The sequence below is a fragment of the Electrona antarctica genome, assembly GCF_951216825.1.
Source record: "Electrona antarctica genome assembly, chromosome: 10".
NCBI lineage: Eukaryota > Metazoa > Chordata > Actinopteri > Myctophiformes > Myctophidae > Electrona > Electrona antarctica.
The window spans coordinates 42,231,200-42,254,510 of record NC_136791.1 but is presented as its reverse complement, the minus strand read 5'-3'; the positions used below and the strand labels follow the sequence as shown (position 1 = coordinate 42,254,510).

The 23,311-nt window shown below is 45.3% G+C and overlaps 4 protein-coding genes across 7 annotated transcripts in view; all 4 read left to right on the top strand.

Moving 5' to 3' along the window:
- Nucleotides 1–391: 391 nt before the first annotated feature.
- LOC306930845 (broad substrate specificity ATP-binding cassette transporter ABCG2-like) lies at nt 392–2,380 on the top strand (the record flags this gene model as incomplete). The annotated part of the gene is made up of 1 exon (XM_079511941.1): nt 392–2,380. One exon carries the CDS (start codon nt 392–394, stop codon nt 2,378–2,380), a length of 1,989 nt encoding a protein of 662 aa, XP_079368067.1.
- Nucleotides 2,381–2,924: 544 nt separating this feature from the next.
- On the top strand, nt 2,925–4,645 carry LOC306930844 (sodium/myo-inositol cotransporter-like; the record flags this gene model as incomplete). Its single annotated transcript, XM_079511940.1, is given in 3 exon segments — nt 2,925–3,279; nt 3,282–4,027; nt 4,628–4,645. Coding segments are annotated over 3 exon segments (1,119 nt in total).
- A 2,955-nt stretch (nt 4,646–7,600) lies between these two features.
- Nucleotides 7,601–9,691, top strand: LOC306930893 (sodium/myo-inositol cotransporter-like; the record flags this gene model as incomplete). Its single annotated transcript, XM_079511993.1, has 1 exon — nt 7,601–9,691. One exon carries the CDS (start codon nt 7,601–7,603, stop codon nt 9,689–9,691), a length of 2,091 nt encoding a protein of 696 aa, XP_079368119.1.
- A 6,537-nt stretch (nt 9,692–16,228) lies between these two features.
- ercc6 (excision repair cross-complementation group 6) overlaps nt 16,229–23,311 on the top strand; it is a 37,286-nt gene continuing 30,203 nt past the window's right edge. The window contains exons 1-6 of one of the 4 annotated variants that reach the window (XM_079513258.1): nt 16,229–16,395; nt 16,947–17,161; nt 18,788–19,016; nt 20,192–20,312; nt 21,354–21,450; nt 22,358–23,078. In XM_079513258.1, the coding sequence (XP_079369384.1) occupies nt 16,957–17,161; nt 18,788–19,016; nt 20,192–20,312; nt 21,354–21,450; nt 22,358–23,078 (1,373 nt within the window). In that variant the 5' untranslated portion in view covers nt 16,229–16,395; nt 16,947–16,956. Of the gene's footprint in view, nt 16,396–16,425; nt 16,574–16,626; nt 17,162–18,784; nt 19,017–20,191; nt 20,313–21,353; nt 21,451–22,357; nt 23,079–23,311 lie in introns of those variants that run through there. The other 3 variants (XM_079513255.1, XM_079513257.1, XM_079513256.1) reach the window with 3 other exon arrangements.

The following is a 23,311-nucleotide window of genomic DNA, read 5'->3' as shown; positions in this document are numbered from 1 at the left end:
CCTACAACTGGCTTTGTTAGTTTGTCTGTCTGTCTGTTCATACCAAAAAATGAGCATGGTTGCTATGGTCACCCAGTTCACACGGGTGTGATTTCATTACGTCAGACATTACGTCAGACCACAGCTGATCATTCTATATAAGACCTTACACCACTCAGTTCACACGGGTGTGATTTTTGTTTTTTTTAACAAAACGCCTGCGTTCCCCGAGGCTATCATGTGTAGAACCTGTGATGTCATTTCTGCATGACATCTATGACATGTGACTCCATATTTAGAAGAAATTGTATAAATGCACACATCTACTGCCCCTCAAGTTCTCTCAGGGATCTGGAATGCGGATGAGATACGGACACATCCACCTCATTGGTTGTGTCTTTCCCCAAGGGTGATGGATAGTGCCAATGACATACACATTGCCATGCCGGACGATCGTAGCACCAACGACACAGCCGTGGAGCTGGCCAAACAGCCGTCTGGCTCCACTGTGAGCTTTCACAACATCCAGTACAAAGTGGTGCTTAAGTCCGGCTTCCTCTGCAAGAAGACCACAACCAGGAAAGTACTGGTGGACCTCAATGGAATCATGAGACCTGGTCTGCACGCAATTCTCGGACCGACAGGGAGTGGAAAGTCCTCTTTCCTGGATATTCTCGCGGCAAGGAAGGACCCGGCAGGTCTCTCCGGGGAGGTTCTCGTAGACGGAGCTCCACAGGCGGAGCTCAACTTCAAGTGTCTCTCGGGCTACGTGGTTCAAGACGATGTGGTGATGGGCACACTGACAGTACGGGAGAACCTCAGTTTCTCCGCGGCGCTGCGCCTCCCGAGCTCGGTGCCTCAGGGGGAGAAGGAGGCTCGCGTGAATCACCTGATCAGAGAGCTGGGACTCACCAAGGTGGCCGACTCCAAGGTGGGCACACCGCTGATCCGTGGGATCTCGGGTGGGGAGAGGAAGAGGACTAGCATTGGCATGGAGCTCATCACTGACCCCTCTGTTCTCTTTCTGGACGAACCCACCACAGGCCTGGATGCCAGCACCGCCAACTCTGTCCTGTTACTGCTGAAAAAGATAGCTAGTCATGGACGCACCATCATCATGACCATCCACCAACCACGCTATTCCATCTACAGACTTTTCGACAGCCTGACCTTGCTGGTTAGTGGCCAAATGGTCTACCATGGGCCTGCACTAAATGCTCTGGACTACTTCACCAATATCGGCTATGCCTGTGAACCTCACAACAACCCAGCAGACTTCTTTCTAGATGTCATCAATGGAGACTCTACTGGCACCGCTATCTCCAAGACGCAGGGCTCTGAAGAACTGGGCTTAGTTAAGGAGTCGAGCAGCCCCGCACGGAACATTGAAGAGTGCCTGGTGGAGCAGTACAGGAACAGTTGCTACTTTAGGGATACGCAGGCCGAGCTGGAGCGCATCAGCCAGTGTAAACAGTCCATCAACCCAACAATGTCCCGCATCGTCCCCTACACCACCTCCTTCTTTCACCAGCTCCACTGGGTGCTCAAGAGAACCATAACGGATCTTGTGCGGAATCCACAGGTCGCAGTGGCCAAGCTTGTAATGAACATTTTCCTGGCTCTCGTTGTGGGTGCTATTTTCTTCAACGTCAAAGATGACCAGAGTGGGATCCAGAACAGGATGGGAGTCCTCTTCTTCGTCTCCACCTTCCAGTGTTTCAACACTGTGACGGCAGCTGAACTCTTTATCACTGGGCGGAAGCTCTTCGTGCATGAATACATCAGTGGCTACTACAGAGTGTCTGTTTATTTCCTGTCTAGGATCCTGGCTGATGTCATCACTTTGCGCACCTTCCCCACCCTCATCTTCTGTTGCATCGTCTACTATATGATTGGTCTGAAAGCCACAGCTTCTGCCTTTATCATCTTCACACTGACAGTGATGGGGGTGGGGTACACTGCCGCAGCCATGACCATGGCCATGTCAGCAGACCTGAGCGTGGTCACACTAGCAAACATTTTGATTATGATCACCTTCGCCTTCATGATGATCTTTTCTGGTCTGCTGGTGCACCTCCCCAGTGTCAAGCCGTGGCTGGCCTGGGCAAAGTACATCAGTATTCCTCGCTATGGTATGGCTGCCCTCAAGATCAACGAGTTTGTGGGTTTGAAGTTCTGTGAGGACCTTGTGATGCCCAACGCCACTATGTCGCCTGACTCCACCAACAGCAGTGTGAGCCTAGCTGGCCTAATATGCACAGGGGAACAGTACCTGGACTATCTAGGAGTTGAATACACCACATGGGATCTGTTGGCGAATTATGTGGCTCTGATTGTCATGGCTGGCATCTTCCTCATGATTGCCTACCTGAAATTACGTTTCATCAAGAAGTTTACGTAAGGTGGCTCCCTCTGGTACAGATTTTTCTCTTCAATGAGAAAGCAAAGTTCAGAAACAATGAATATTGTATACAAATAGATAGATAGATATTCTGCCACTTGAGTGTTCTCTTCCCACCCATCTGGCCCGCTTAACAGCTGCCGTGTTCTTTTTGAGAGGCGCTAGCCCCTCCTCCTATGCACAGCTTTGTGTGTCTGTGTACCACAGAATGTGATGATTTGATTGGCTGAGCACCGAGTGTGTTTTATGATGATGTATGATGATAAGAGCGCCCCTCACTTTACAGTGGGGTGAAGTGATTTTTGAGTGGTGTAAACCACTCCAACAACTGGCTTTGTTAGTTTACGTGTCCACGTGTCCACGTGTTTGTTCGTACCAAAAAAATGAGCATGGTTGCTATGGTCACTCAGACATTACGTCAGACCACAGCTGATCAGGCTATATAATACCTTACACCACTCAGTTCACATGGGTGTGATTTTTTACATGCCTTTAACTAAGCGGTTGTGAACATTTATTTTCTCCTTAGCGGTAATCTGTAAAAATGGCTCCTGGAATGGAGGCAGCTGACGTTGCTGTCGTAGCACTTTACTTTTTGCTGGTGTTAGGCATTGGGTTTTTTGCCATGTGGAAGACCAATCGCAACACTGTGAGTGGCTACTTCCTGGCTGGGCGCTCTATGACATGGATGGTGATTGGAGCATCACTTTTTGTCAGCAACATTAGTAGTAGACATTTCATAGGCATGGCTGGATCAGGAGCTGCGAGTGGCTTTGCTGTGGGAGCATTCGAGTTCAACGCACTTCTACTACTGCAGCTACTAGGCTGGGTGTTCATCCCTGTGTACATCCACTCAGGGGTCTACACCATGCCGGAGTATCTGTCCAAACGCTTTGGAGGCTGAAGGTTTACTTTGCTGTCTTGTCTTTGTTGCTTACCAAAATATCTGTAAGCTTGTATACTGGAGCTCTGTTCATTCAGGAGTCACTGGGTTGGAACCTTTATCTGTCCATTCTCTTTCTGATTGGTATGACTGCACTGCTCACAGTAACTGGTGGACTTGTGGCAGTAATGTACACAGATGTTCTTCAGGCAGTGTTGATGATTGGTGGAGCCCTCAGCTTGATGGCGATCAGTCTTGTTAAGGTGGGTGGGCTGGAGGGTGTTCGGACAAAGTACATGCAGGCTGTCCCCAATGTTTCTGCTATCTTGGCCAGTGGAAACTTCACATATTCTCCCTCCTGCCGCATCGAGCCGAAGCCTAATGCTCTGCACATGCTTCGTGGACCTCTAGACGGAGACATGCCTTGGCCAGGGTTCCTTCTTGGCCAAACCCCGGCTTCCATCTGGTACTGGTGTGCTGACCAGGTCATTGTCCAGAGAGTACTTGCAGCAAAGAACATTGCTCATGCTAAGGGTTCCACACTCATGGCTGGATTTCTTAAAGTCCTGCCCATGTTTATAATAGTCATGCCAGGTATGATTTCCCGGATCCTATTTGTGGATGAGATTGCCTGCATTGGACCAGAGCACTGTTTGGCAGTGTGTGGCTCATTGGACCAGAGCACTGCTTGGCAGTGTGTGGCTCATTGGACCAGAGCACTGCTTGGCAGTGTGTGGCTCATTGGACCAGAGCACTGCTTGGCAGTGTGTGGCTCTCGGGCTGGTTGCTCTAACATCTGGTCCTGCTACTTGTCTGCTCAGTGTGCATCTTCATGTTTGTTTACTTCTCATTATAGTTTTTTTCCCTTTTTTTATATTTTTTGGGCTTTATGCCTTTATTGATAGATTAAAAGTAGTTTGACAGGGAGAGATGGGGGGAAGACACACAGCAAACAATTCAATTCAATTCAATTCAAAGGGCTTTATTGGCATGAGAAAACATACGTTTACATTGCCAAAGCATTAAGCACAATACAACAATACAGCAATACAATCAAAACAAAAAAGATGTACATTTGAACGTCAGAATCTTCAATAGATCAATTTCTATATTGTACCAAGATCACTGGATGCAGGTATAGTGCAGGAATATACACAATGATTAGTCTTTAGGGTGGTTGTGTTCCGTTTGATATCCTTCTCCTATCACAGCAACTCACAAATCTTGCTGCTGTGTTTGCACATTGTTGTACTTCGCCCAGCAGATATGGGAGTTATTTGTCATTGGTCATGTTTTCAAAATCTCCGTGTGTGGTTGTAATCTGTGGGAAGTATGTGTCTCTGATGTCTTGGTACAATGGACAGATGGTTAGGAAGTACTAGACTATTGGGCAGATTGTTTTGGTACAGTATTAGGAGTTGAGGAGTGGTATGTGTTATTGTCGATGAACAGTTGCATTTTCAAAGATTTGACAATATTTACATTTGATTACGTATTTGAATCAAGTTTTGTGTGACTATAAAGCTTCATTGGGATTTGAGACTGACGTACCAATTTTGGTCTGTGCAATTTATTACGGTGATCCTGCACAAAGAATATCTACTGGGATTTATTTTTAGGGTGTTGTACTTTAAGTGAATTCACCCTTTGTCAAGTCCCCCAATTGGTTGTCATTTCGTGGATGGACAAAAATCCTTTCTCTCCATCCACTACCATTGAAATAAGGTGTTTTTCTGTTGCTTCGTATTGATATTCTGTGCATTAAATTCTTATTTTAAACTTGGTGTCAGTAAAAAGGAACATCTTAAATGTTTTCTGTTTAGCGTTCCCTCCTTTCACATTGCATTTACTGAGTTGCAGCTGTAACATTTCAATGTCTTTTGTAATATTTTAAATGTATTATTGTAGTTCTCTAATAAGAATTGATTCAACCGATTTAATGAAATGTATCCCTTTTAAAAATCTTGTAAAACTTCATTGGGACTGATGTACAAATTGTTCCTGCACAAAGAATATCTACTGTCTGGGACTTTTTGTATGATTAAATGTTTTCCGTTTAAATCTTTTAAAAATGTGGTGCAGTCTTGTGTTCAAATTTTGTTAGAGGTTCGGTTTTTCATAGTCTATGAGAGAACATGATAATACCCTTGTATCAATTTAGTTCCATTTACTTTATTTAGCTTTTACTTGCTTGCCTATTTTTTGTATCCTAAAGTGTTTTTTCCCCTAAATCTATTCTAATTTCTTGTCAAATGTGTCTTGTTGTGCAATTAAGTAAATCAAAATCTGAAATATTCTGATACCAGGCCATTAGATGACCGGCCAGAACTTGGCTTCAAAACAGGAACATTCAATATAACTACATTGCTATAAAAGTTAATAAATAAATATTTAGGCCTATGTGGTATAACTGCATAGCTGGCCTATATAACTGTGTGTAATCAAATGTGCAGATGCAGATAAAAATGCATGCAGCCTATGTAATCATTTTGTGCATATCCTCAAATGTGACTATACTACACTTACTGTAGTTAAAAAGGTTAAACAAATACATACTCCTTTTCAAACAGAGATAAACAAGAGATTGTTTTGATGATTTGAACATGGTGGACCCTATTGGAAACAAGTGTAATGCTTAATTGGGTCGTCCACTCACAGTTAACAGCCTTTGTATTGAGTTTGTGCTTGAAATGTACTGTAATTCTGCAAACTGTTAATAAATTCTTCAATCAATCAATCAAATTGTTCATAGAACAGGATGATTCTTTGGGAGATAACAGCTAGTTTAAGGCATGTGAAGAACCTTTTTTGAGTGGTGTAAACCACTCCTACAACTGGCTTTTGTGTGCAGAAAAAATGAGCATGGTTGCTATGTTCAAAATAATTTCTGACGTAATTAAATCACACCCGGGTGAACTGGATGACCGTAGCAACCATGCTCATTTTTTCTGCACAAAAAAAGCCAGTTGTGAAATCACATCCGGGTGTGATTTCATTACGTCAGATCACAGCTGATCAGGCTATATAATACCTTACCTTATATAATACCTCACATCGGACAAAAACTCCAGCTGAATCAACTTCATGGTCACAAATCATCACATCAGAAGACGACCCTAGCTAGCCAAAGATCTAACTCAATAGCCTAGATCTAGGAAAGTGGTCACTCAGTTCACCCGGGTGTGATTTCATTACGTCAGACATTACGTCAGACCACAGCTGATCATGCTATATAAAACCTTACACCACTCAGTTCACACGGGTGTGATTTTTTTTTATACGCAAGACACATTTCTCATGCATAAGTCAAATAGAAATGTTGACAGTGACAACAGAAATATTACAAACATAGAAATTAGTTTTTATAGATTTGCGACATTGTGTGTGAATACACGTGTGTGGATAAAAGATCTGCATATGGACAGCAAAGGCTGTGCATTGATAAAACTGGGTAAACGCATAGTTCAATTTCCAGTATTGTCAAAGTTATGTTTTCAGTCAACTTTCCTCTTTAGACTTTTGGATGAAAAACATCTCTCACATTTAAAAAACAAACCAAAACTATGTATTCCTTGAGCAATACATTGTTTCTCTCTGTTTTCCCGCAAGAGACCTTGAAACATGAAAGAGCCCTTGTGTTTGATTAAAAAGAAATCACACTTGTGTGAAGTGAGGGGCGCCCATTGTATTTACATGGACCACATGACGTCTCACATCATCAATTTAGCAACATTACACAAGAACATGTGCGTTACTGCCATTAATGCCAGTAACGCACACTTGAACTCAAATGCTCCCACAGCAAAGCCACTTGCAGCTCCTGAAAGGAAGTATGCACAGAAGTTTGATTGTGAGCTAACATCTACAGTATTATATTGAAGCCTGGTGTACATAGGCCTGCTTGAATTGCCTGACTGACATTATTTACAATACTGTAGTGCCTGTTTGACTTCGAGACAATGTATTGATTAAATAATCCATGGTAGTAAACCTCATGTCCTGGTGACATGAGTTTTACTGGAGTGAGTCTGGAGTCATTTTAATGCTCGGTGTTCAGATCCGGTCTAGACACACAACCCCATACATACATAAAGAGACTGTTTCAGTATCTGCTCTAGAACGCTTCGCTCTGACGTCAGTCATGTCCACTCCATACATGTACAGTACATGTCATATATGCCCATATGTATATGAAATAATGACTCACATCACATGGCACATGTTGCCGCATGTATAATACATGTTGATTCAGCTTTCTTTCTGTCTTGTCAGCTATAGCGTCCTTTACCTGAAATATTAAACCATTTGTTATAGTTAGCACAGAAGAGCGTTTCCTTATGGGTCCCGGAATGGAGGCAGCTGACGTTGCTGTCGTAGCACTTTACTTTGTGCTGGTGCTTGGCATTGGGTTTTTTGCCATGTGGAAGACCAATCGCAGCACTGTAAGTGGCTACTTCCTGGCTGGGCGCTCTATGACATGGATGGTGGTTGGAGCATCACTTTTTGTCAGCAACATCAGCAGTAGACATTTCATAGGCATGGCTGGATCAGGAGCTGCGAGTGGCTTTGCTGTGGGAGCATTCGAGTTCAACGCACTTCTACTACTGCAGCTGCTAGGCTGGGTGTTCACCCCTGTGTACATCCACTCAGGGGTCTACACCATGCCGGAGTATCTGTCCAAACGCTTTGGAGGCAACAGGCTGAAGGTTTACTTTGCTGTCTTGACTTTATTTCTCTGCATGTTTACCAAAATATCTGTAAGCTTGTATACTGGAGCTCTGTTCATTCAGGAGTCACTGGGTTGGAACCTTTATCTGTCCATTCTCTTTCTGATTGGTATGACTGCACTGCTCACAGTAACTGGTGGACTTGTGGCAGTAATGTACACAGATGTTCTTCAGGCAGTGTTGATGATTGGTGGAGCCCTCAGCTTGATGGCGATCAGTCTTGTTAAGGTGGGTGGGCTGGAGGATGTTCGGACAAAGTACATGCAGGCTGTCCCCAATGTTTCTGCTATCTTGGCCAGTGGAAACTTCACATATTCTCCCTCTTGCCGCATCGAGCCGAAGCCTAATGCTCTGCACATGCTTCGTGGACCTCTAGACGGAGACATGCCTTGGCCAGGGTTCCTTCTTGGCCAAACCCCGGCTTCCATCTGGTACTGGTGTGCTGACCAGGTCATTGTCCAGAGAGTACTCGCAGCAAAGAACATTGCTCATGCCAAGGGTTCCACACTCCTGGCTGGATTTCTTAAAGTCCTGCCCATGTTTATAATTGTCATTCCAGGCATGATTTCCCGGATCCTATTTGCGGACGAGATTGCCTGTATTGGACCAGAGCACTGCTTGGCAGTGTGTGGCTCTCGGGCTGGTTGCTCTAACATCGCCTATCCACGTCTGGTCATGTCTGTGATGCCTGTGGGTCTGAGGGGGCTGATGATGGCAGTCATGATTGCCGCCCTGATGAGTGATTTAGACTCCATCTTCAACAGCGCCAGCACCATATTCACCCTGGACATCTACCAGAGTGCTCGAAAAGGTGCATCCCACAGGGAACTACTGGTCGTGGGCCGACTGTTTGTGGTGTTCATGGTGGCCATTAGCATTGCCTGGGTCCCTATCATCATTGAAATGCAGGGCGGGGAGTTGTTCTTCTACATACAGGAAGTAACTGGCTACCTGACTCCACCTATCGCTGCTCTCTTCCTATTGGGTGTGTTCTGGAAACGCTGTAACGAAACAGGTGCATTCTGGGGCGGCTTGACAGGCCTCACACTAGGTACTCTGCGTCTGATCCTGGCATTTATCTACCGTGAGCCTCTCTGTGATCAACCAGATGATAGGCCTTCCTTCATCACACATGTCCATTACATGTATGTGGCAGCAGGGTTGTTTTGGGTGTCAGGGATTGTCACCGTGTTGGTCAGTCTCTGCACCCCCCCACCAGATAAAGAGCAGGTTCGCACCACTACTTTGTGGGGGCTGCGCAACATTGAAAAGATTCCCCTCAAGGATCAAGATGACATTGAGAAAAGCAATCGTAATGAAAGCCACCATAAAGATTTCCCCCTGGATGAGAGGTGTCTAGATGGGGCAGACATGAAGCTCCCGTTCCCATCTACTGATCTTGACCCAGCAACAAACACAGAGACAACCATGGCAACCACCCCTGGAGAACAGATTGGTAATTCAAACGCAGAGCTGATCAGGGATGAGGAAGGAAATCGTGGCATGGGTCAGAGTCTGATCAATTGGTTTTGTGGGTACAAGGAGGGAGCACAGACCACCACACCAAAGGGAAGCAAGGAGGGTGAGAGGGTTATTATGGAGATGCTGTATGAGCCTCCCAGAATTAAACTGCTACTAAATCTGGGCCTGCTACTTGTCTGCTCAGTGTGCATCTTCATGTATGTTTACTTTTCACTATAGTTTTGTTCAACACTGAACTAATGGGCAGATTGATGAAAAATATATATATATTAAAAAGAGAGATGAGATAATGAAAAGGACAGGCGGACATATTCCTCAAATATAGATCATACAGGTAGATATATATGTCTGGCTTAGGTAAGCTCTCTTACCTAAAATAATAATAATAATAATAATAATAACAACTAGAACTGCACTCTGTCGAGTGCCTACTTGCTTGTTGCACACAAGTAGGCCATAAATGGCATCTCGAACGAGAGGTTTCATATTTTTGAGTGGTGTAAACCACTCCTACAACTGGCTTTGTTGTGCAGAAAAAATTAGCATGGTTGCTATGTTCACCCTGTTCACCCGGGTGTGATTTCATTACGTCAACTGGCTTTGTTAGTCTGTGCAGAAAAAATGAGCATGGTTGCTATGTTCACCCTGTTCACCCGGGTGTGATTTCATTACGTCAGACATGATTTCATTACGTCAGACAGGCTATCTAAGACCTTACACCACTCAGTTCACACGGGTGTGATTTTTTCTTTTATCACTTGGGGACATGCTCAACAATCCGCCGCTCCTGAATGAAGTGTCTGGTGCTGGAAGTCTGGTGCAATGCACAGGTCCTGGCTGCACCTGGTGAGACCAGGAGTGGACCTGGTGAGACGTAGGCCACAGAGCCTAGTCCTTCCACGTGCCAGACCTCACAGTCCCGGCAGAGTAGTTCGGGAGCGGTGGACTGTTTGGCCCTGGGACGCAGAGCCGTAGAGTAAGACAGTGTTATGCGAACTCCGTTCACTTCATGGGGCCAGTCCAATGGCGGCTCTTCTACATAGACTAGACTTCTATTGAAAGGGGACAACCGGAAGTATTGAATGGGGACAACTGGACGTTTACGGAATGCATTGGAGTCTATGGGCTCACGCGAGTACATGAACCACGTGACCATGCTGTTTTCTGCCCCCTCAATATAGCAACTCTTCTATTAGATGGCTCTGCTGGGATGTAAGTCGGGACTTGATCACCCCGGCTGGGTCACTTGAGTGAGGGGTATGATGTTGCGAGACCCGAAACCCAGATGATCTTGGTATACATCACTGAGGATACGTCCCAGGTGCAGCCATGCAATGTTTTTTTGTTCATTAATTTTTATTTGTACAGGAATAAAACCCTTTGACTGTAAGTTTTGTTAGGCTACTTACTTCCTGACAAATGCTCTGCGTTGTCATGACACCCACGCACACTGTTCATGGGAATACATAGGGGATTAGGTAACATCTAAAGTGACAGTCAGATGTAAACAGCTGTACTGGAGCGGGAATCTATGGGAACTTTTTTCAAACTATTGAAAACAAAGAGTGAACAGTTGAGTCCATATGAAGTTAGTTGAATAGCCTACGTTTTCAATCATCAATGGTGAGAAGAGGACGATCATGCCTGATGTCTCAGCATGTATAGAATAACGGAGGATGAAAATATCAGTTTTGAAAAAGATCCATATACATGTAGCCCTGCAGGCCTCAGAATATGCAATAATTGTGCCCTCAAGCCACAGTTTTTCTACAGCACACTACACAATCAGGTAAGGATGGCCTGCTTTGCTGTGGCTGTGTTGTTTTGCCTTGAAATACGCTAATAAACGTGCGCACCCCCCAAATATGCCCCCCCCAGTTATAAATGCCCTCTGCGCCCCTACCCAGTCACAAACCCGGGTGTATCTGTTTGGTCCGACGTACTAACAGTCCGACAGGCATTAGCCCTTCCCGAAACCCTAACCTAACCCCACAGGGAAGCCACAGGTTAGTTTTAACCTGCAAAAGGTTCGTTTTAAACTGCCACGCGTGTCAGGAGCCACAGGTTAGTTTGAACCTGCCACAGGTTAGTTTTAACCTGCCACTCGTGTCAGGAGCCACGGGTTAAAACAAATTTGTTTTAACTTGTCACGTATGTTGGGAGCCACAGGTTAGTTTTAACGTGCCATGGGTTAGTTGTAACCAGCCACGCCGGTCCCATGTTGGAACTTTTTTTTTGCTGAAATAAATATACAACTAGTTCTTAGTTCTTATAAGGCCAAATCTTTATTAGAATTCAATCATTCTTAACTGAACAGTGCCTGACACCAATCCTGTCACCTGTTTGAGTGCACTTGTTGTCTTTTCAAATCCAATATAAACTGCATTCATATGTAGGCCTATGTACCTGCTTAAAAAACCCCCAGTGAAAACAATGATGTCGACTTAAATGTAATGTAAAGGGAGGGGTTTGCAATGATCACAAGGAAAATGTAAGTATATCACCTGTAGGCCTCCTTTTAGCTTACCGTCAGTTCCTGTAGGCCTATCAATATCTCAAGTTTACCCAATAAAAAACAAAACAAAACTAGAAAAAGTGCCCTTCTGGGCACAGTTCTCCACCAGGAGGATAGGAGTGTGTGATGTTTGGCAAAATGTTTAGGAGTAATATAAACATGTTTTGTGTGTGTGTGTGTGTGTGTGTGTGTGTGTGTGTGTGTGTGTGTGTGTGTGTGTGTGTGTGTGTGTGACACAGCTTGGCCTGTTGTAGCGCCACCGCAATCGGACGCTGCGTTGAGTAGTTGTGGCGATTTGTACAAAACGGGTACAAAGCGGGCTACTCCTGAAAAGTTTAGAAGCCAATCGTAGCCAATGAGGGTGGATTATGAGAAATCAAACAAACCCGTCTTCATCACATGACTATGGAGAACATGTGTACTGATTTGCGTGAAATGTGGATAAAATCTGAAGGAGTAATATTAGAAAATTTGTTTTACATATGTCGGCCTCCTGGTGGCGCTATAAAGAGCAGATGTGAAAAATTCCAGGCAAAGGTTTTTCTTTGGCCTCTAGGGCAGGCACGTGCAGAGGGGGGCTAGGGGGGCTTGAGCACCTGCCCTTTTGCAAAAAGTGCCCTTTCTAAAAATCAAAAATAGTTTTTTTTTTTTTTTTTTTTTAATTATGTAAAGGGCAACAAACAGTTTTATTTTATTTTTATTTTTTTTGCCACATAAGGACATGTGGTGTGGGGGGCCAATACGAGCTTATGTGGGGGACCAATAAGGGCTTGTGTGGGGGGAAAACAAGGGCTTATTTGGTGATATGATAAATTCAGAATAAATTTCAGACTAATGAGAACATATTGCTTATTTTACTGTCCAATGACATGAAATGGCACAAGGGAAGGACTCCACAAAAAGACCACCCCCAAAAATCGGCGTGAGCTATGCGCGCGCACACATGTGCCCTTTTCTGGAGTTTGAGCCCCTGCCCCCCCAGTGCTCTCTGCACGGCCCTGCTCTAGGGAGTTGGCATACAAAGTTATCCACAGATCCATGCAGTTAGAGGTAAAAACACTTTTCGGCCAGTTATAGCGCCACCATGAGGCTGAGTTGAAAATGTTCACGTGGCATTTCTTCCTCGGCCTAGTGGGTATGTGCGTGCGCAATTTCACGGAAATCACACGATGTGTTCATGATTTGCAGCATTTTGTTTGAAACTGAGCACTCCTGCGAACTTTGGAAGCCAATCTTAGCCAATCAGGATGGAGTCTGAGAAATCTGAAAGAGACTGTGTACCAATTTGCGTGATGTTTGGACAAAATCTGTAGGTGTACTGTCCAAAAACTTGTTTTGCACAAAGCGGCCTCCTGGTGGCGCTATAACAGGCCGTTCTGAAAATTTTGGGGCAGAGGTTCATCGTTGGCATCCAGGGAGTGTGTGTGCAAAATTTGGCATGGACCGGGTTAACGGTGCCGGAGATTAGCTGTTCACAGACGGACGGACGGACGGACGGACGGACGGACACACGGACGGACACACGGACGGACACACGGACGGACGGACGGAGTGCAAAACATACTCTCTCCCCATGCCTTCGGCCTGGTGGAGACAAAAAGGTCATCCATCCAGTAAATCATAAATCAAAACAAAGCCACTAGTGGGGAGAACTGTAGTTCAGCGAGGAACGCCAAACTCTATTCCCAGGAGACTTCAGAGGGTCATGTACTCTCAGGAGTCAGTACCTCCTGGAATCTGAAAGAAAATTAGTACAGTTGAAAAAGCATGCTGTACACAACATAGTAGTATACATTCAATCTATGGACAGTATGAATACTTCAAAATAAAATATCTGCCTTATTCAGACACCAAGAGAAATAAAGAGTGATGACACGAACAAATGCTCCACAACAACATACCGACTTGGTTTTTATCTTCAGTGGAAAGGTATTCATATTAATAAATGTTGTCTATTTTTTTTTAAGCAAAGTAATCAAATTCTAAACAATCCAAAACTCACTGAAAGTAATCAGATTGGGCTACTGGTACTACTGCAGTAAGACGCCTGAGTCGCGTGCACACATCCGCCTGGGTGACAGCTGCGACTGCTGGGCGAGCGCTGGCACTTTGGCATGGGGGGTCAGATCAACATATGGAATGAATTATGTAGGCCTACTGCATGGCCATATATGGAGGATGTACAGGGTTTGATGAGGTCAGATCAACATATGGAATGTCAGAACAGGTCAGCTCCATATATGGAGATCTGCGTTTACAACTGGCATTCATAGGGTCATAGACATAGTATATTAACTAGAAAAAGTGCCCTTCTGGGCACAGGTCTCCACCAGTGTGTGTGATGTTTGGCTAAATGTTTAGGAGTAATATATAAACGTGTGTGTGTGTGTGTGTGTGTGTGTGTGTGTGTGACGCGGCTTGGCCTGTTGTAGCACCACCATGAGGCTTATTTGAAAACTGTCAAGTGGCATTTCTTCCTCAGCCTAGTGGGAATATGCATGCACAGTTTCACCGCAATCGGACGCTGCGTTGAGTAGTTGTGGCGATTTGTACAAAACGGGTACAAAGCGGGCTACTCCTGAAAAGTTTAGAAGCCAATCGTAGCCAATGAGGGTGGATTATGAGAAATCAAACAAACCCGTCTTCATCACATGACTATGGAGAACATGTGTACTGATTTGCGTGAAATTTGGATAAAATCTGAAGGAGTAATATTAGAAAATTTGTTTTACATATGTCGGCCTCCTGGTGGCGCTATAAAGAGCAGATGTGAAAAATTCCAGGCAAAGGTTTTTCTTTGGCCTCTAGGGCAGGCACATGCAGAGGGGGGCTAGGGGGGCTTGAGCACCTGCCCTTTTGCAAAAAGTGCCCTTTCTAAAAATCAAAAGTTTTTTTTTTTTTTTTTTTTTTTTAATTATGTAAAAGGCAACAAACAGTTTTATTTATTTTTATTTTTTTTGCCACATAAGGACATGTGGTGTGGGGGGCCAATACGAGCTTATGTGGGGGACCAATAAGGGCTTGTGTGGGGGGAAAACAAGGGCTTATTTGGTGGCAAATAAGGGCTTGTGGGGGGCCAATAAGGGCTTATGTGGGGGGGGGGGGGGGGCAAAAAAAGCTTATGCCAATAAGGGCTTGTGTGGGGGGCAAATAAGGGGTTGTGTGGGGGCAAATAAGGGCTTATGTGGGGGGCCAATAACGGCTTGTGTGGGGGACCAATAAGGGCTTGTGTGGGGGGCAATGAGGGCTTATGTGGGGGCCAATAAGGGCTTGTGTGGGGGGGCAATAAGTGCCATTGGCCCTTCAAGACGAACATTTGACAAGTAATGATAAATTCAGACTAATTTCAGACTAATGAGAACATATTGCTTATTTTACTGTCCAATGACATGAAATGGCACAAGGGAAAGACTCCACAAAAAGACCACCCCCAAAAATCGGCGTGCGCTATGCGCGTGCACACATGTGCCCTTTTCTGGAGTTTGAGCCCCTGCCCCCCCAGTGCTCTCTGCACGGCCCTGCTCTAGGGAGTTGGCATACAAAGTTATCCACAGATCCATGCAGTTAGAGGTAAAAACACTTTTCGGCCAGTTATAGCGCCACCATGAGGCTGAGTTGAAAATGTTCACAGGGCATTTCTTCCTCGGCCTAGTGGGAATGTGCGTGCACAATTTCACGGAAATCACACGATGTGTTCATGATTTGCAGCATTTTGTTTGAAACTGAGCACTCCTGCGAACTTTGGAAGCCAATTTTAGCCAATCAGGATGGAGTCTGAGAAATCTGAAAGACCTGTTTCGTTGAATGGCTCTAGAGAGACTGTGTACCAATTTGTGTGATGTTTGGACCAAATCTGTAGGTGTACTGTCCAAAAACTTGTTTTGCACAAAGCGGCCTCCTGGTGGCGCTATAACAGGCCGTTCTGAAATTTTTGGGGCAGAGGTTCATCGTTGGCATCCAGGGAGTGTGTGTGCAAAATTTGGCATGGACCGGGTTAACGGTGCCGGAGATTAGCTGTTCACGGACGGACGGACGGAGTGCAAAACATACTCTCTCCCCATGCCTTCGGCCTGGTGGAGACAATTAGCATCCATGATTCTGTTAGTTTAGTCAGGTCGGCTACTGAAAGTGGTTAACAGGCGCCATCTGGTGGATGGTGGTCTGACTCTGAACTGAGCAGGTCCAGTTTCTATTCCGAATGGTAGTGCCATCCGGTGTAGAGCCCGCCTCGTGTACGAGAAGTCAGTCAGCCACACAAACACAATCTCTTCTCGTATCCGCTGGTTCTCTCTAGTCTCTACAGTCTACACCGGATCTGCAGCCTGTAAAAAAGGAGAAAGGAGTCGCTTGGCAGCAAACATGTATTTTATTATTAAGAAGCCATTGGTTTTGTGTAACTGAACGTTTTGTAAGTGATTTGTTTTGTAAGTCTTTTCCATCCTTCAGATAAATAGTTTTACTTGCATGTTTACTAATGAAACTGACGACAGTCAGTCGGGGTAAATTAGATTCTAGCTTAGCCCCCCTGGCTAACTGTTAGCAGGGCTAGCCTAGCCACGTAAACAAAGCAGGTGCTGTGATGAATGGTGAATAAGACATTTATTTTAACCATGTTTTTTAACACAAAACAATACATTTTTTGCAGAATGTCGAGTAGGAAATATTTAAGATTTGCATTAATAACGTTAAGCTGGCAGCTTGGCTGACTGTCATTTGCAAACTCAGTCTCACACAGCTGAGTGAAGTGAAATTGTCCTCGTCTCTCTCAGGCTAAACTAGGGCAGCCTATTAAGTCGTGTTTCTACAACTCCTATACATTTAGTCAGTTTGAGTAGCGTTACATTGAGCATTTAACGTTACGATTGTCAGTTGTTTTGAGTCTTTTGACCTAAACAAAACGCCTGTGGTCTCTCCGAGGTTCGTTTTGACCCGACCTGCTGCTTTTGTTGTGTGCTGCAGTTGCGTCATCATGCCAGTAGATGGCGGCAGAGGGGAGCAGGTGTCCTCTTCGCTGTCCAGTCCAGTGAGTGCTGCCTCTCTCGCCCCTGGAGGGATGGAGGAGGAGGATGGGACCACCAGAGGCTCTGGAACCAGCCAGGAGGCTGACACCAACCCCGAGGCTGCTGCTGCTGCTGCAGCAGCGTACCCCGAAAACACCGGACCCCCTGGGGAAGGTAAGCCACGTCTGTGACAACTCTCCCTTGGGGGGGGAAAGTATTGTTTTAGTTTTGCTCTGAGTGTACACTTGTAACCCGTAAAGGGGTCCATTTAGTTACATATTGTACACTCTGTGTTAATGATATTGACTATGGACATTTATCGTTTAAAGCCGGGGAATTTCACCTTAAAACACTACCGTTTTGGGGTCTTTTTCACATCTACTACGGCTTGTATGCACCGACCCCAAACAGTTTATAAGTTGCTAGAGATAACCCCCCCCTCCCCTCCTCACACACCACACACACATAATCCACGACTTATTGCTTCTGGTGACTCACCAATTGTCCTTTCAATGAACGTGTTGTCGACCTTCATTTTTCCTTGTGTTAATAATTTACACTGCTTTCCTTTACAAACGCAGGAGTTAGTAGGCCCACCCATGCTAGACTGGGATCATTTCATCAAGTTGCTTAGGGTTTGGGTCTACATCGGATACGGAAACGGAGCGTGCGTGTATGTCTGTCAAATTACCGCATACAGTAGGCGGGCTCTCTACTGGATGAGACTGGTAAATGGGGAGTAGAAACCTGTGGAATGAGTGGCAGCGCAAGGTTAGAGTTTAGTGTTTAACTCTGCAATGATTTTGTTTCTTTCTGATCATAGGATGATCGATTTGAGATGAAATACACAGAAGAGCTGGCTAATTTGCAGGCTGATTATCAGGGTTATGTGGAAGGAATAGCGTTAAAAAAAAAATCACACCCATGTGAAGTGGGTACATACATCTTTTTCCCAATTTTTTTTCATTTTTATATTGTGCAAATTAATGGCTGGAAAATGGAAATGAAGAGTTTACATATAGTACACATACATACACCTTCCCTAATGATTATATCTAGTTTCAGTATTTATTTATGGTGTATTAAAAAAAAATCTTCTAAATCCTCCAGTTTTCTGAAATAAATATTTTCACGATTTAAAAAAAATAGCAGACCTACAAGCTCGTAGCCCGCCACTCGGTGGCGCGCTATGAGCTTGTAGATCTGCTATTTTTCAATAGCTAAATTATAACATAATGTTTAAAACACCAAAAGGAGACTTGTGATGAATCAGATTTAATGCGTGCCGTTTAATCGAACCGAGGGGTACATACAACGTCTGTAGACGTCCTAGCACATCCTCAATGATACCAGGCGAGAGAGGAATATTCGGATTTTTTTCCTTTTTTGTCAGTTCGCCTTTCGTATGCTACGCTCTGGGCTCATGTTAGCTTACCGTTGACTTAGCTGTTAGCGCGGCAGAAAGAATGACTTGTCTCTCCTAATCCAGGGCGCTCTCCGTGGTTTTGAACTGATCGACCGACGACTTCAAAGGACGTGTGTAGACGTCCTAGCGCATCCTGAGCGCTTCATTTCTGCTCCTCATCCGTCTCCCGCAAAATATGAACGCTTTTTGGATCATATATCGTATACATTAAAACGATGCAATGTAAGCTAGCAATGTGAAGCAAACTTTTTTTAGCAGATTGTTTCCGGGTCGTGGGTTTCAGAGTAAAAGCGGCCATGTCTTTCCGGCACCCCAGAGCTCCTATTTTGAAGGAATCTCGGTGTGTTAATGCCTCGTGAATGTGCAACCAGCAGGTGGCAAGCGGCCTGGCTCCCTGGTTAAGATCAACCGGCAGCGTATCCAGGCAGCATGTGCCAGCTCCGGGGCAGCGGAGCTGCAGGGCCTGGGGGTGGCCGTGTACGACCAGGACGTCCTGGAGCAGGGGGTGCTGCAGCAGGTGGACCAGGCCATCCAGGAGGCCAGCGACGCTGCGGCCAAGGCCGAGGCCGAGAAGGAATACCGCTCCGTTATGGACGATGTTCGGTAAGGGAAACTCGTACTAGAAAGAGACTAGAATGCAGTAAGCCTTTAAACCCATTTAGGCCTGAGGACGATTCTACAAATGCCTTCTAAATCCTGCCAGTTTTCTGAAAAACCCATGTTTCTATGTCAGTGGTGCTCAACCTTTTTCATGTCAAGGACCCCCAGAATTATCTGTATTTGGCCGCCGACACCCATCTGAAAATATGTTGTTCCAGGGACCCCCCAGAAGCAAAGATCTGAAAGAATATAGTATATTCAAAGATTTGCGCAACACATTTTCACGATTTTTCTAAAATAGCAGACCTACAAGCTCGTAGCGCGGCACTCGGTGCCGTGCTATGAGCTTGTAGATCTGCTATTTTTCAATGGCTAAAGTAATAATAATAATAATAAACTTTATTTATAAAGCACTTTTTAAAACAATGTTACAAAGTGCTTTCCAATACAGGTTAAAATACAGTAGTAGAATAAAACAACAACAATAAGCAATATTAATACAGGTGAACACAAAATAAAACAATCAATAATTTAAGTAAAAGCCATCGTGAACAGGTGGGTTTTTAGCTGTGATTTAAAAGAGCTCAATAGGGTGATTTGTCTTAGGGCCTCTGGTAGGGCATTCCACAGTTTAGGTGCACGGGCCGAGAAAGTATAACATAATGCTTAAAACACCAAAAGGGGTTCCCGCCCAACATGGGTTAAACTTCCTACATGCACTTCAGATGACAGATAATGCCCATACTGCATTGATCAGGGTTAAGTGCAAGATTCTTTAGTCCCTCCAGGAATGTGAGTTTTTTTTGTTTACTGCAATTTTGGGGAGGCTGAATCAATAGTCTCCTGCAGATACTGCCATTTGTGTAAAATTCCACTGAGCCATAAAAATAAAAAGAATCACACTCGTGTGACGTGAGGGGTGCTCTTATAATCATACATCATCACATTCCGTGCTCAGTCAATCAAATCATCACTATGGGGGTACACAGACACACAAAGATGGGCATAGGAGGGGCCCTCAAAAAGTGAAAGGTTGCAACATTTGGTTGTAAATTCAGACAATGAATCAGCAAATAAACTCGGAACACTCGACTGAAAAGAACAGGAGGGGGGGAAACGGTCTTCAGTCACGAAAAACACTGCAGAAAAAATCATTGCTGACATGTGCGTGTTTTCAGGTCCGTTACCACAGCTCTAAAACACATCAACAAGATCATAGAGCAGCTGAGACCCTACGCCGCCTCCAGCAAGGACGTCAGCAGGAAGCTGGATGCCGTCATGCGACAGAAGGAGAATAAGGTATGAGGCACTACATGATGTGGCTGCATTCACATTGTGAAGGAATGTGCCAGTCTAACTGTACTTTACCACATTCCGTCCCTAGGACGTGTCCACGCGTCCTAGGGATCCCAACCGACGACTTCATAGGACGTGTGTAGACGTCCTAGCGCATCCTCAATGATACCGGGCGAGAGAAGAATATTCTGTTTTTTTTATTTTTCAGTTCGCCTCTCAGTACCGGCTCTACTCTGCTCAGCTCTACTCAACTCTTCTAGCTTTACATATAGTTTTGTACTGCATATAGTCCTGTCAACAAAAATAGGTTGTGATAATACTTTAGCTTATTATACAGGGCAGGCCATGCAATTGTTAGTAGTTTTTTTATTCTTTTAGCATGCACAACGTATAGTTTAAAAGTTTGTTAGCAATGTTCGGGAGCCTCCATGCAATATAGGGGAGTATGTCGTGACGCAACGACACTAGTGATGGTTCTCTCTGACGCAGTGGACAGAGGTGATGATGACATAAAGACCTTTTTCTCTTTTGAGCCAGTACCATGCAGAGTAAAAGCTCCACAAAAGACATTCTGTTGGTGTTTCATACAGGACTCCTTCAAAGCTGCTCTAGACCAGGGGTTCTCAACGTTTTTGGCCGGGGACCCCCGAAAATGCTTTGGCAACGTCTCGGGACCCCCGCCCCGCCCCCTCCCGACCCCCAATATAAATTGACTGCTACAATAACCTTAAACCATTTTGGGCGGGAACCCCTTTTGGTGTTTTAAGCATTGTTATAATTTAGCTATTTAAAAATAGCAGATCTACAAGCTTGTAGCGCGCCACTCGGTGGCGCGCTATGAGCTGCTATTTTTAAAAAATCGTGAAAAAAATAAAAAATAAAAATCTTTTTTTTAATTTTATTTTTGAAAATAATTTGGGGACCCCTAAAATAATTTGGCGACCCCCCCCGTGGGGTCGCGACCCACGGGTTGAGAACCCCTGCTCTAGCACAACAATGCCATGAGACCATTTCTGATGAGCTTTATACACCTTATCCGTACAGGAGAATCAGCTGAAGAAGATCCGGGCTAAACAGCGGAGACTATGCACGGCGGTCGAGGCTGAGCTCCTAGCAGAGCCAGAGGATGATGGGGAGGAAGGTGAGTGTCAGCCCCCCCCCCCCCCCCCCTACGACGTCACTGATGAACCTCCATATGTCACACTGTGGAGCAGTCAGTAGTGGCTCAGAGCCTCTGCCTGATGACCAAAAACCTAATGGAAAAATGATATCTTTAGGCTAGTGGATAAGATGTTGGCTTTCCACACAGGAGACCCGGGTTCGATTCTCAGGCTTATCATTGATGCCGTGACCCGGATGGGGGAGGTCAAAAGATAGGCGAGTGTAGCAGTAGTGGCCCAGAGATGACCAAAAGCCTAATATCTCCCCCGGGCAAGGGGGACGTCCCCTTTTAGGCTAGTGGTTCAAGATGTTGGGTTTCGATTCCCGGGAATTACAACTAACACAATAGTAAAGATACAGTCCCACTACTACTTAACCCATTTAGGCCTGAGCAAAGATTTGAGTTGAAAACGTTCGCTCTGAAAGAATATATATTCAAACATTTGCTCCACATTTTTACGATTTTTCAAAAATAGCAGACCTACAAGGTCGTAGCGCGCCACTCGGTGGCGCGCTATGAGCTTGTAGATCTGCTATTTTTCAATAGCTAAATTATAACAATGTTTAAAACACCAAAAGGGGTTCCCGCTCAAAATGGGTTAATCCTCTTCGTCCCAAGTGGGACATCCATCGGGACCCGTCTTGTGCTGCATGTTGTGCCTCGCCCATGTTGAAGTTCATCTCCTTTAGCTCAGCCGTCACAGTTCTTGGTTGTTTTGGGCCCAAGTTGGCACCTTCACAAAGCCTGATTTACGATTCGTCGTACAACAAACCATAAATAAGGCTTTGTGCTAGGATTTTATATTTGAGGGGTGACAATGGGTGAGTGACGCGGTTGTACGACAAAGCATAGACTTTACCCTGTGTGCCATGTGTTGTTCTACTAGAACCAGGGCCGTCCACGCTGGGCAGCATGCTCATGCCATCACAGGAGACGGAGTGGGAGGAGCTCATACGGACGGGCCACATGACTCCGTTCGGAACGCGGATCCCTCAGAAGGAGGAGAAGAAGGAACCCCGGAAAGCCATGATGTTGATGGAGAACTCCGCCTTTGACCAGTACCTGACGGACCAGGCCAAGTTGGCTACGGACAGGAAGAAGCCAACGCCTCAGAAGAAGAAAAAGTGCCCCGAGGGGGAGGGCAAGAAAAAGAGCAATGGAGCACTCGCCTCCCCCAAGGAGAAGAAGCTACAGAAACGTTTGCACAAGCTCCAGATAACCGCCCTGAAGGCCCAACCTAAGGCCCGGCCCAAGGCTGAGCCACGTCCACCCAAACCCCGGAAAAAGCCCCGTGCCGAGGGGGAGGAGACGGACAGCGAAGGCTCCGAGTATCTACCCAGCGACGAGGGCTTCGATCCTGACCGACAGGCGAGAGAAGACATCGAGGAGATCTTTGGGGGAAATGATGAAGATGAAGAGTATGAGCTTAAGCCCTATAAGAGGCAGAGCGTGGGGAAAGGGCAGAGGAAACCGAAGAAGAAAAAGGACAGTGAGGAGGAATACTGCCCCGACAGTTCTGAGGAAGAGGGGGATTCTGGGAAGAAAGGGAAAAAAGAGAAAAAAAGCATAGATGATGGAGATTTGAATTGCTACAAACAAAGAATAAGGTGAGAGGCCCTTACTTTTACTTACGGTTTTAAAAACCGGGTCATGTTTACTATAACAGTACGTTTTAACAGCGGGCGAGCATCGGCCGACACATCGCCCGATCGCCCGTCATCGCCCAAAAAGATGAATTATTTGTATATTTTCGGGCGACGCTGCTCCGCCCACTTTTCAACCATCGCCCGTCCGCCTGCTATCGCCGGTAGTCGCCGGGTCCCATAGACAAACAATGCAC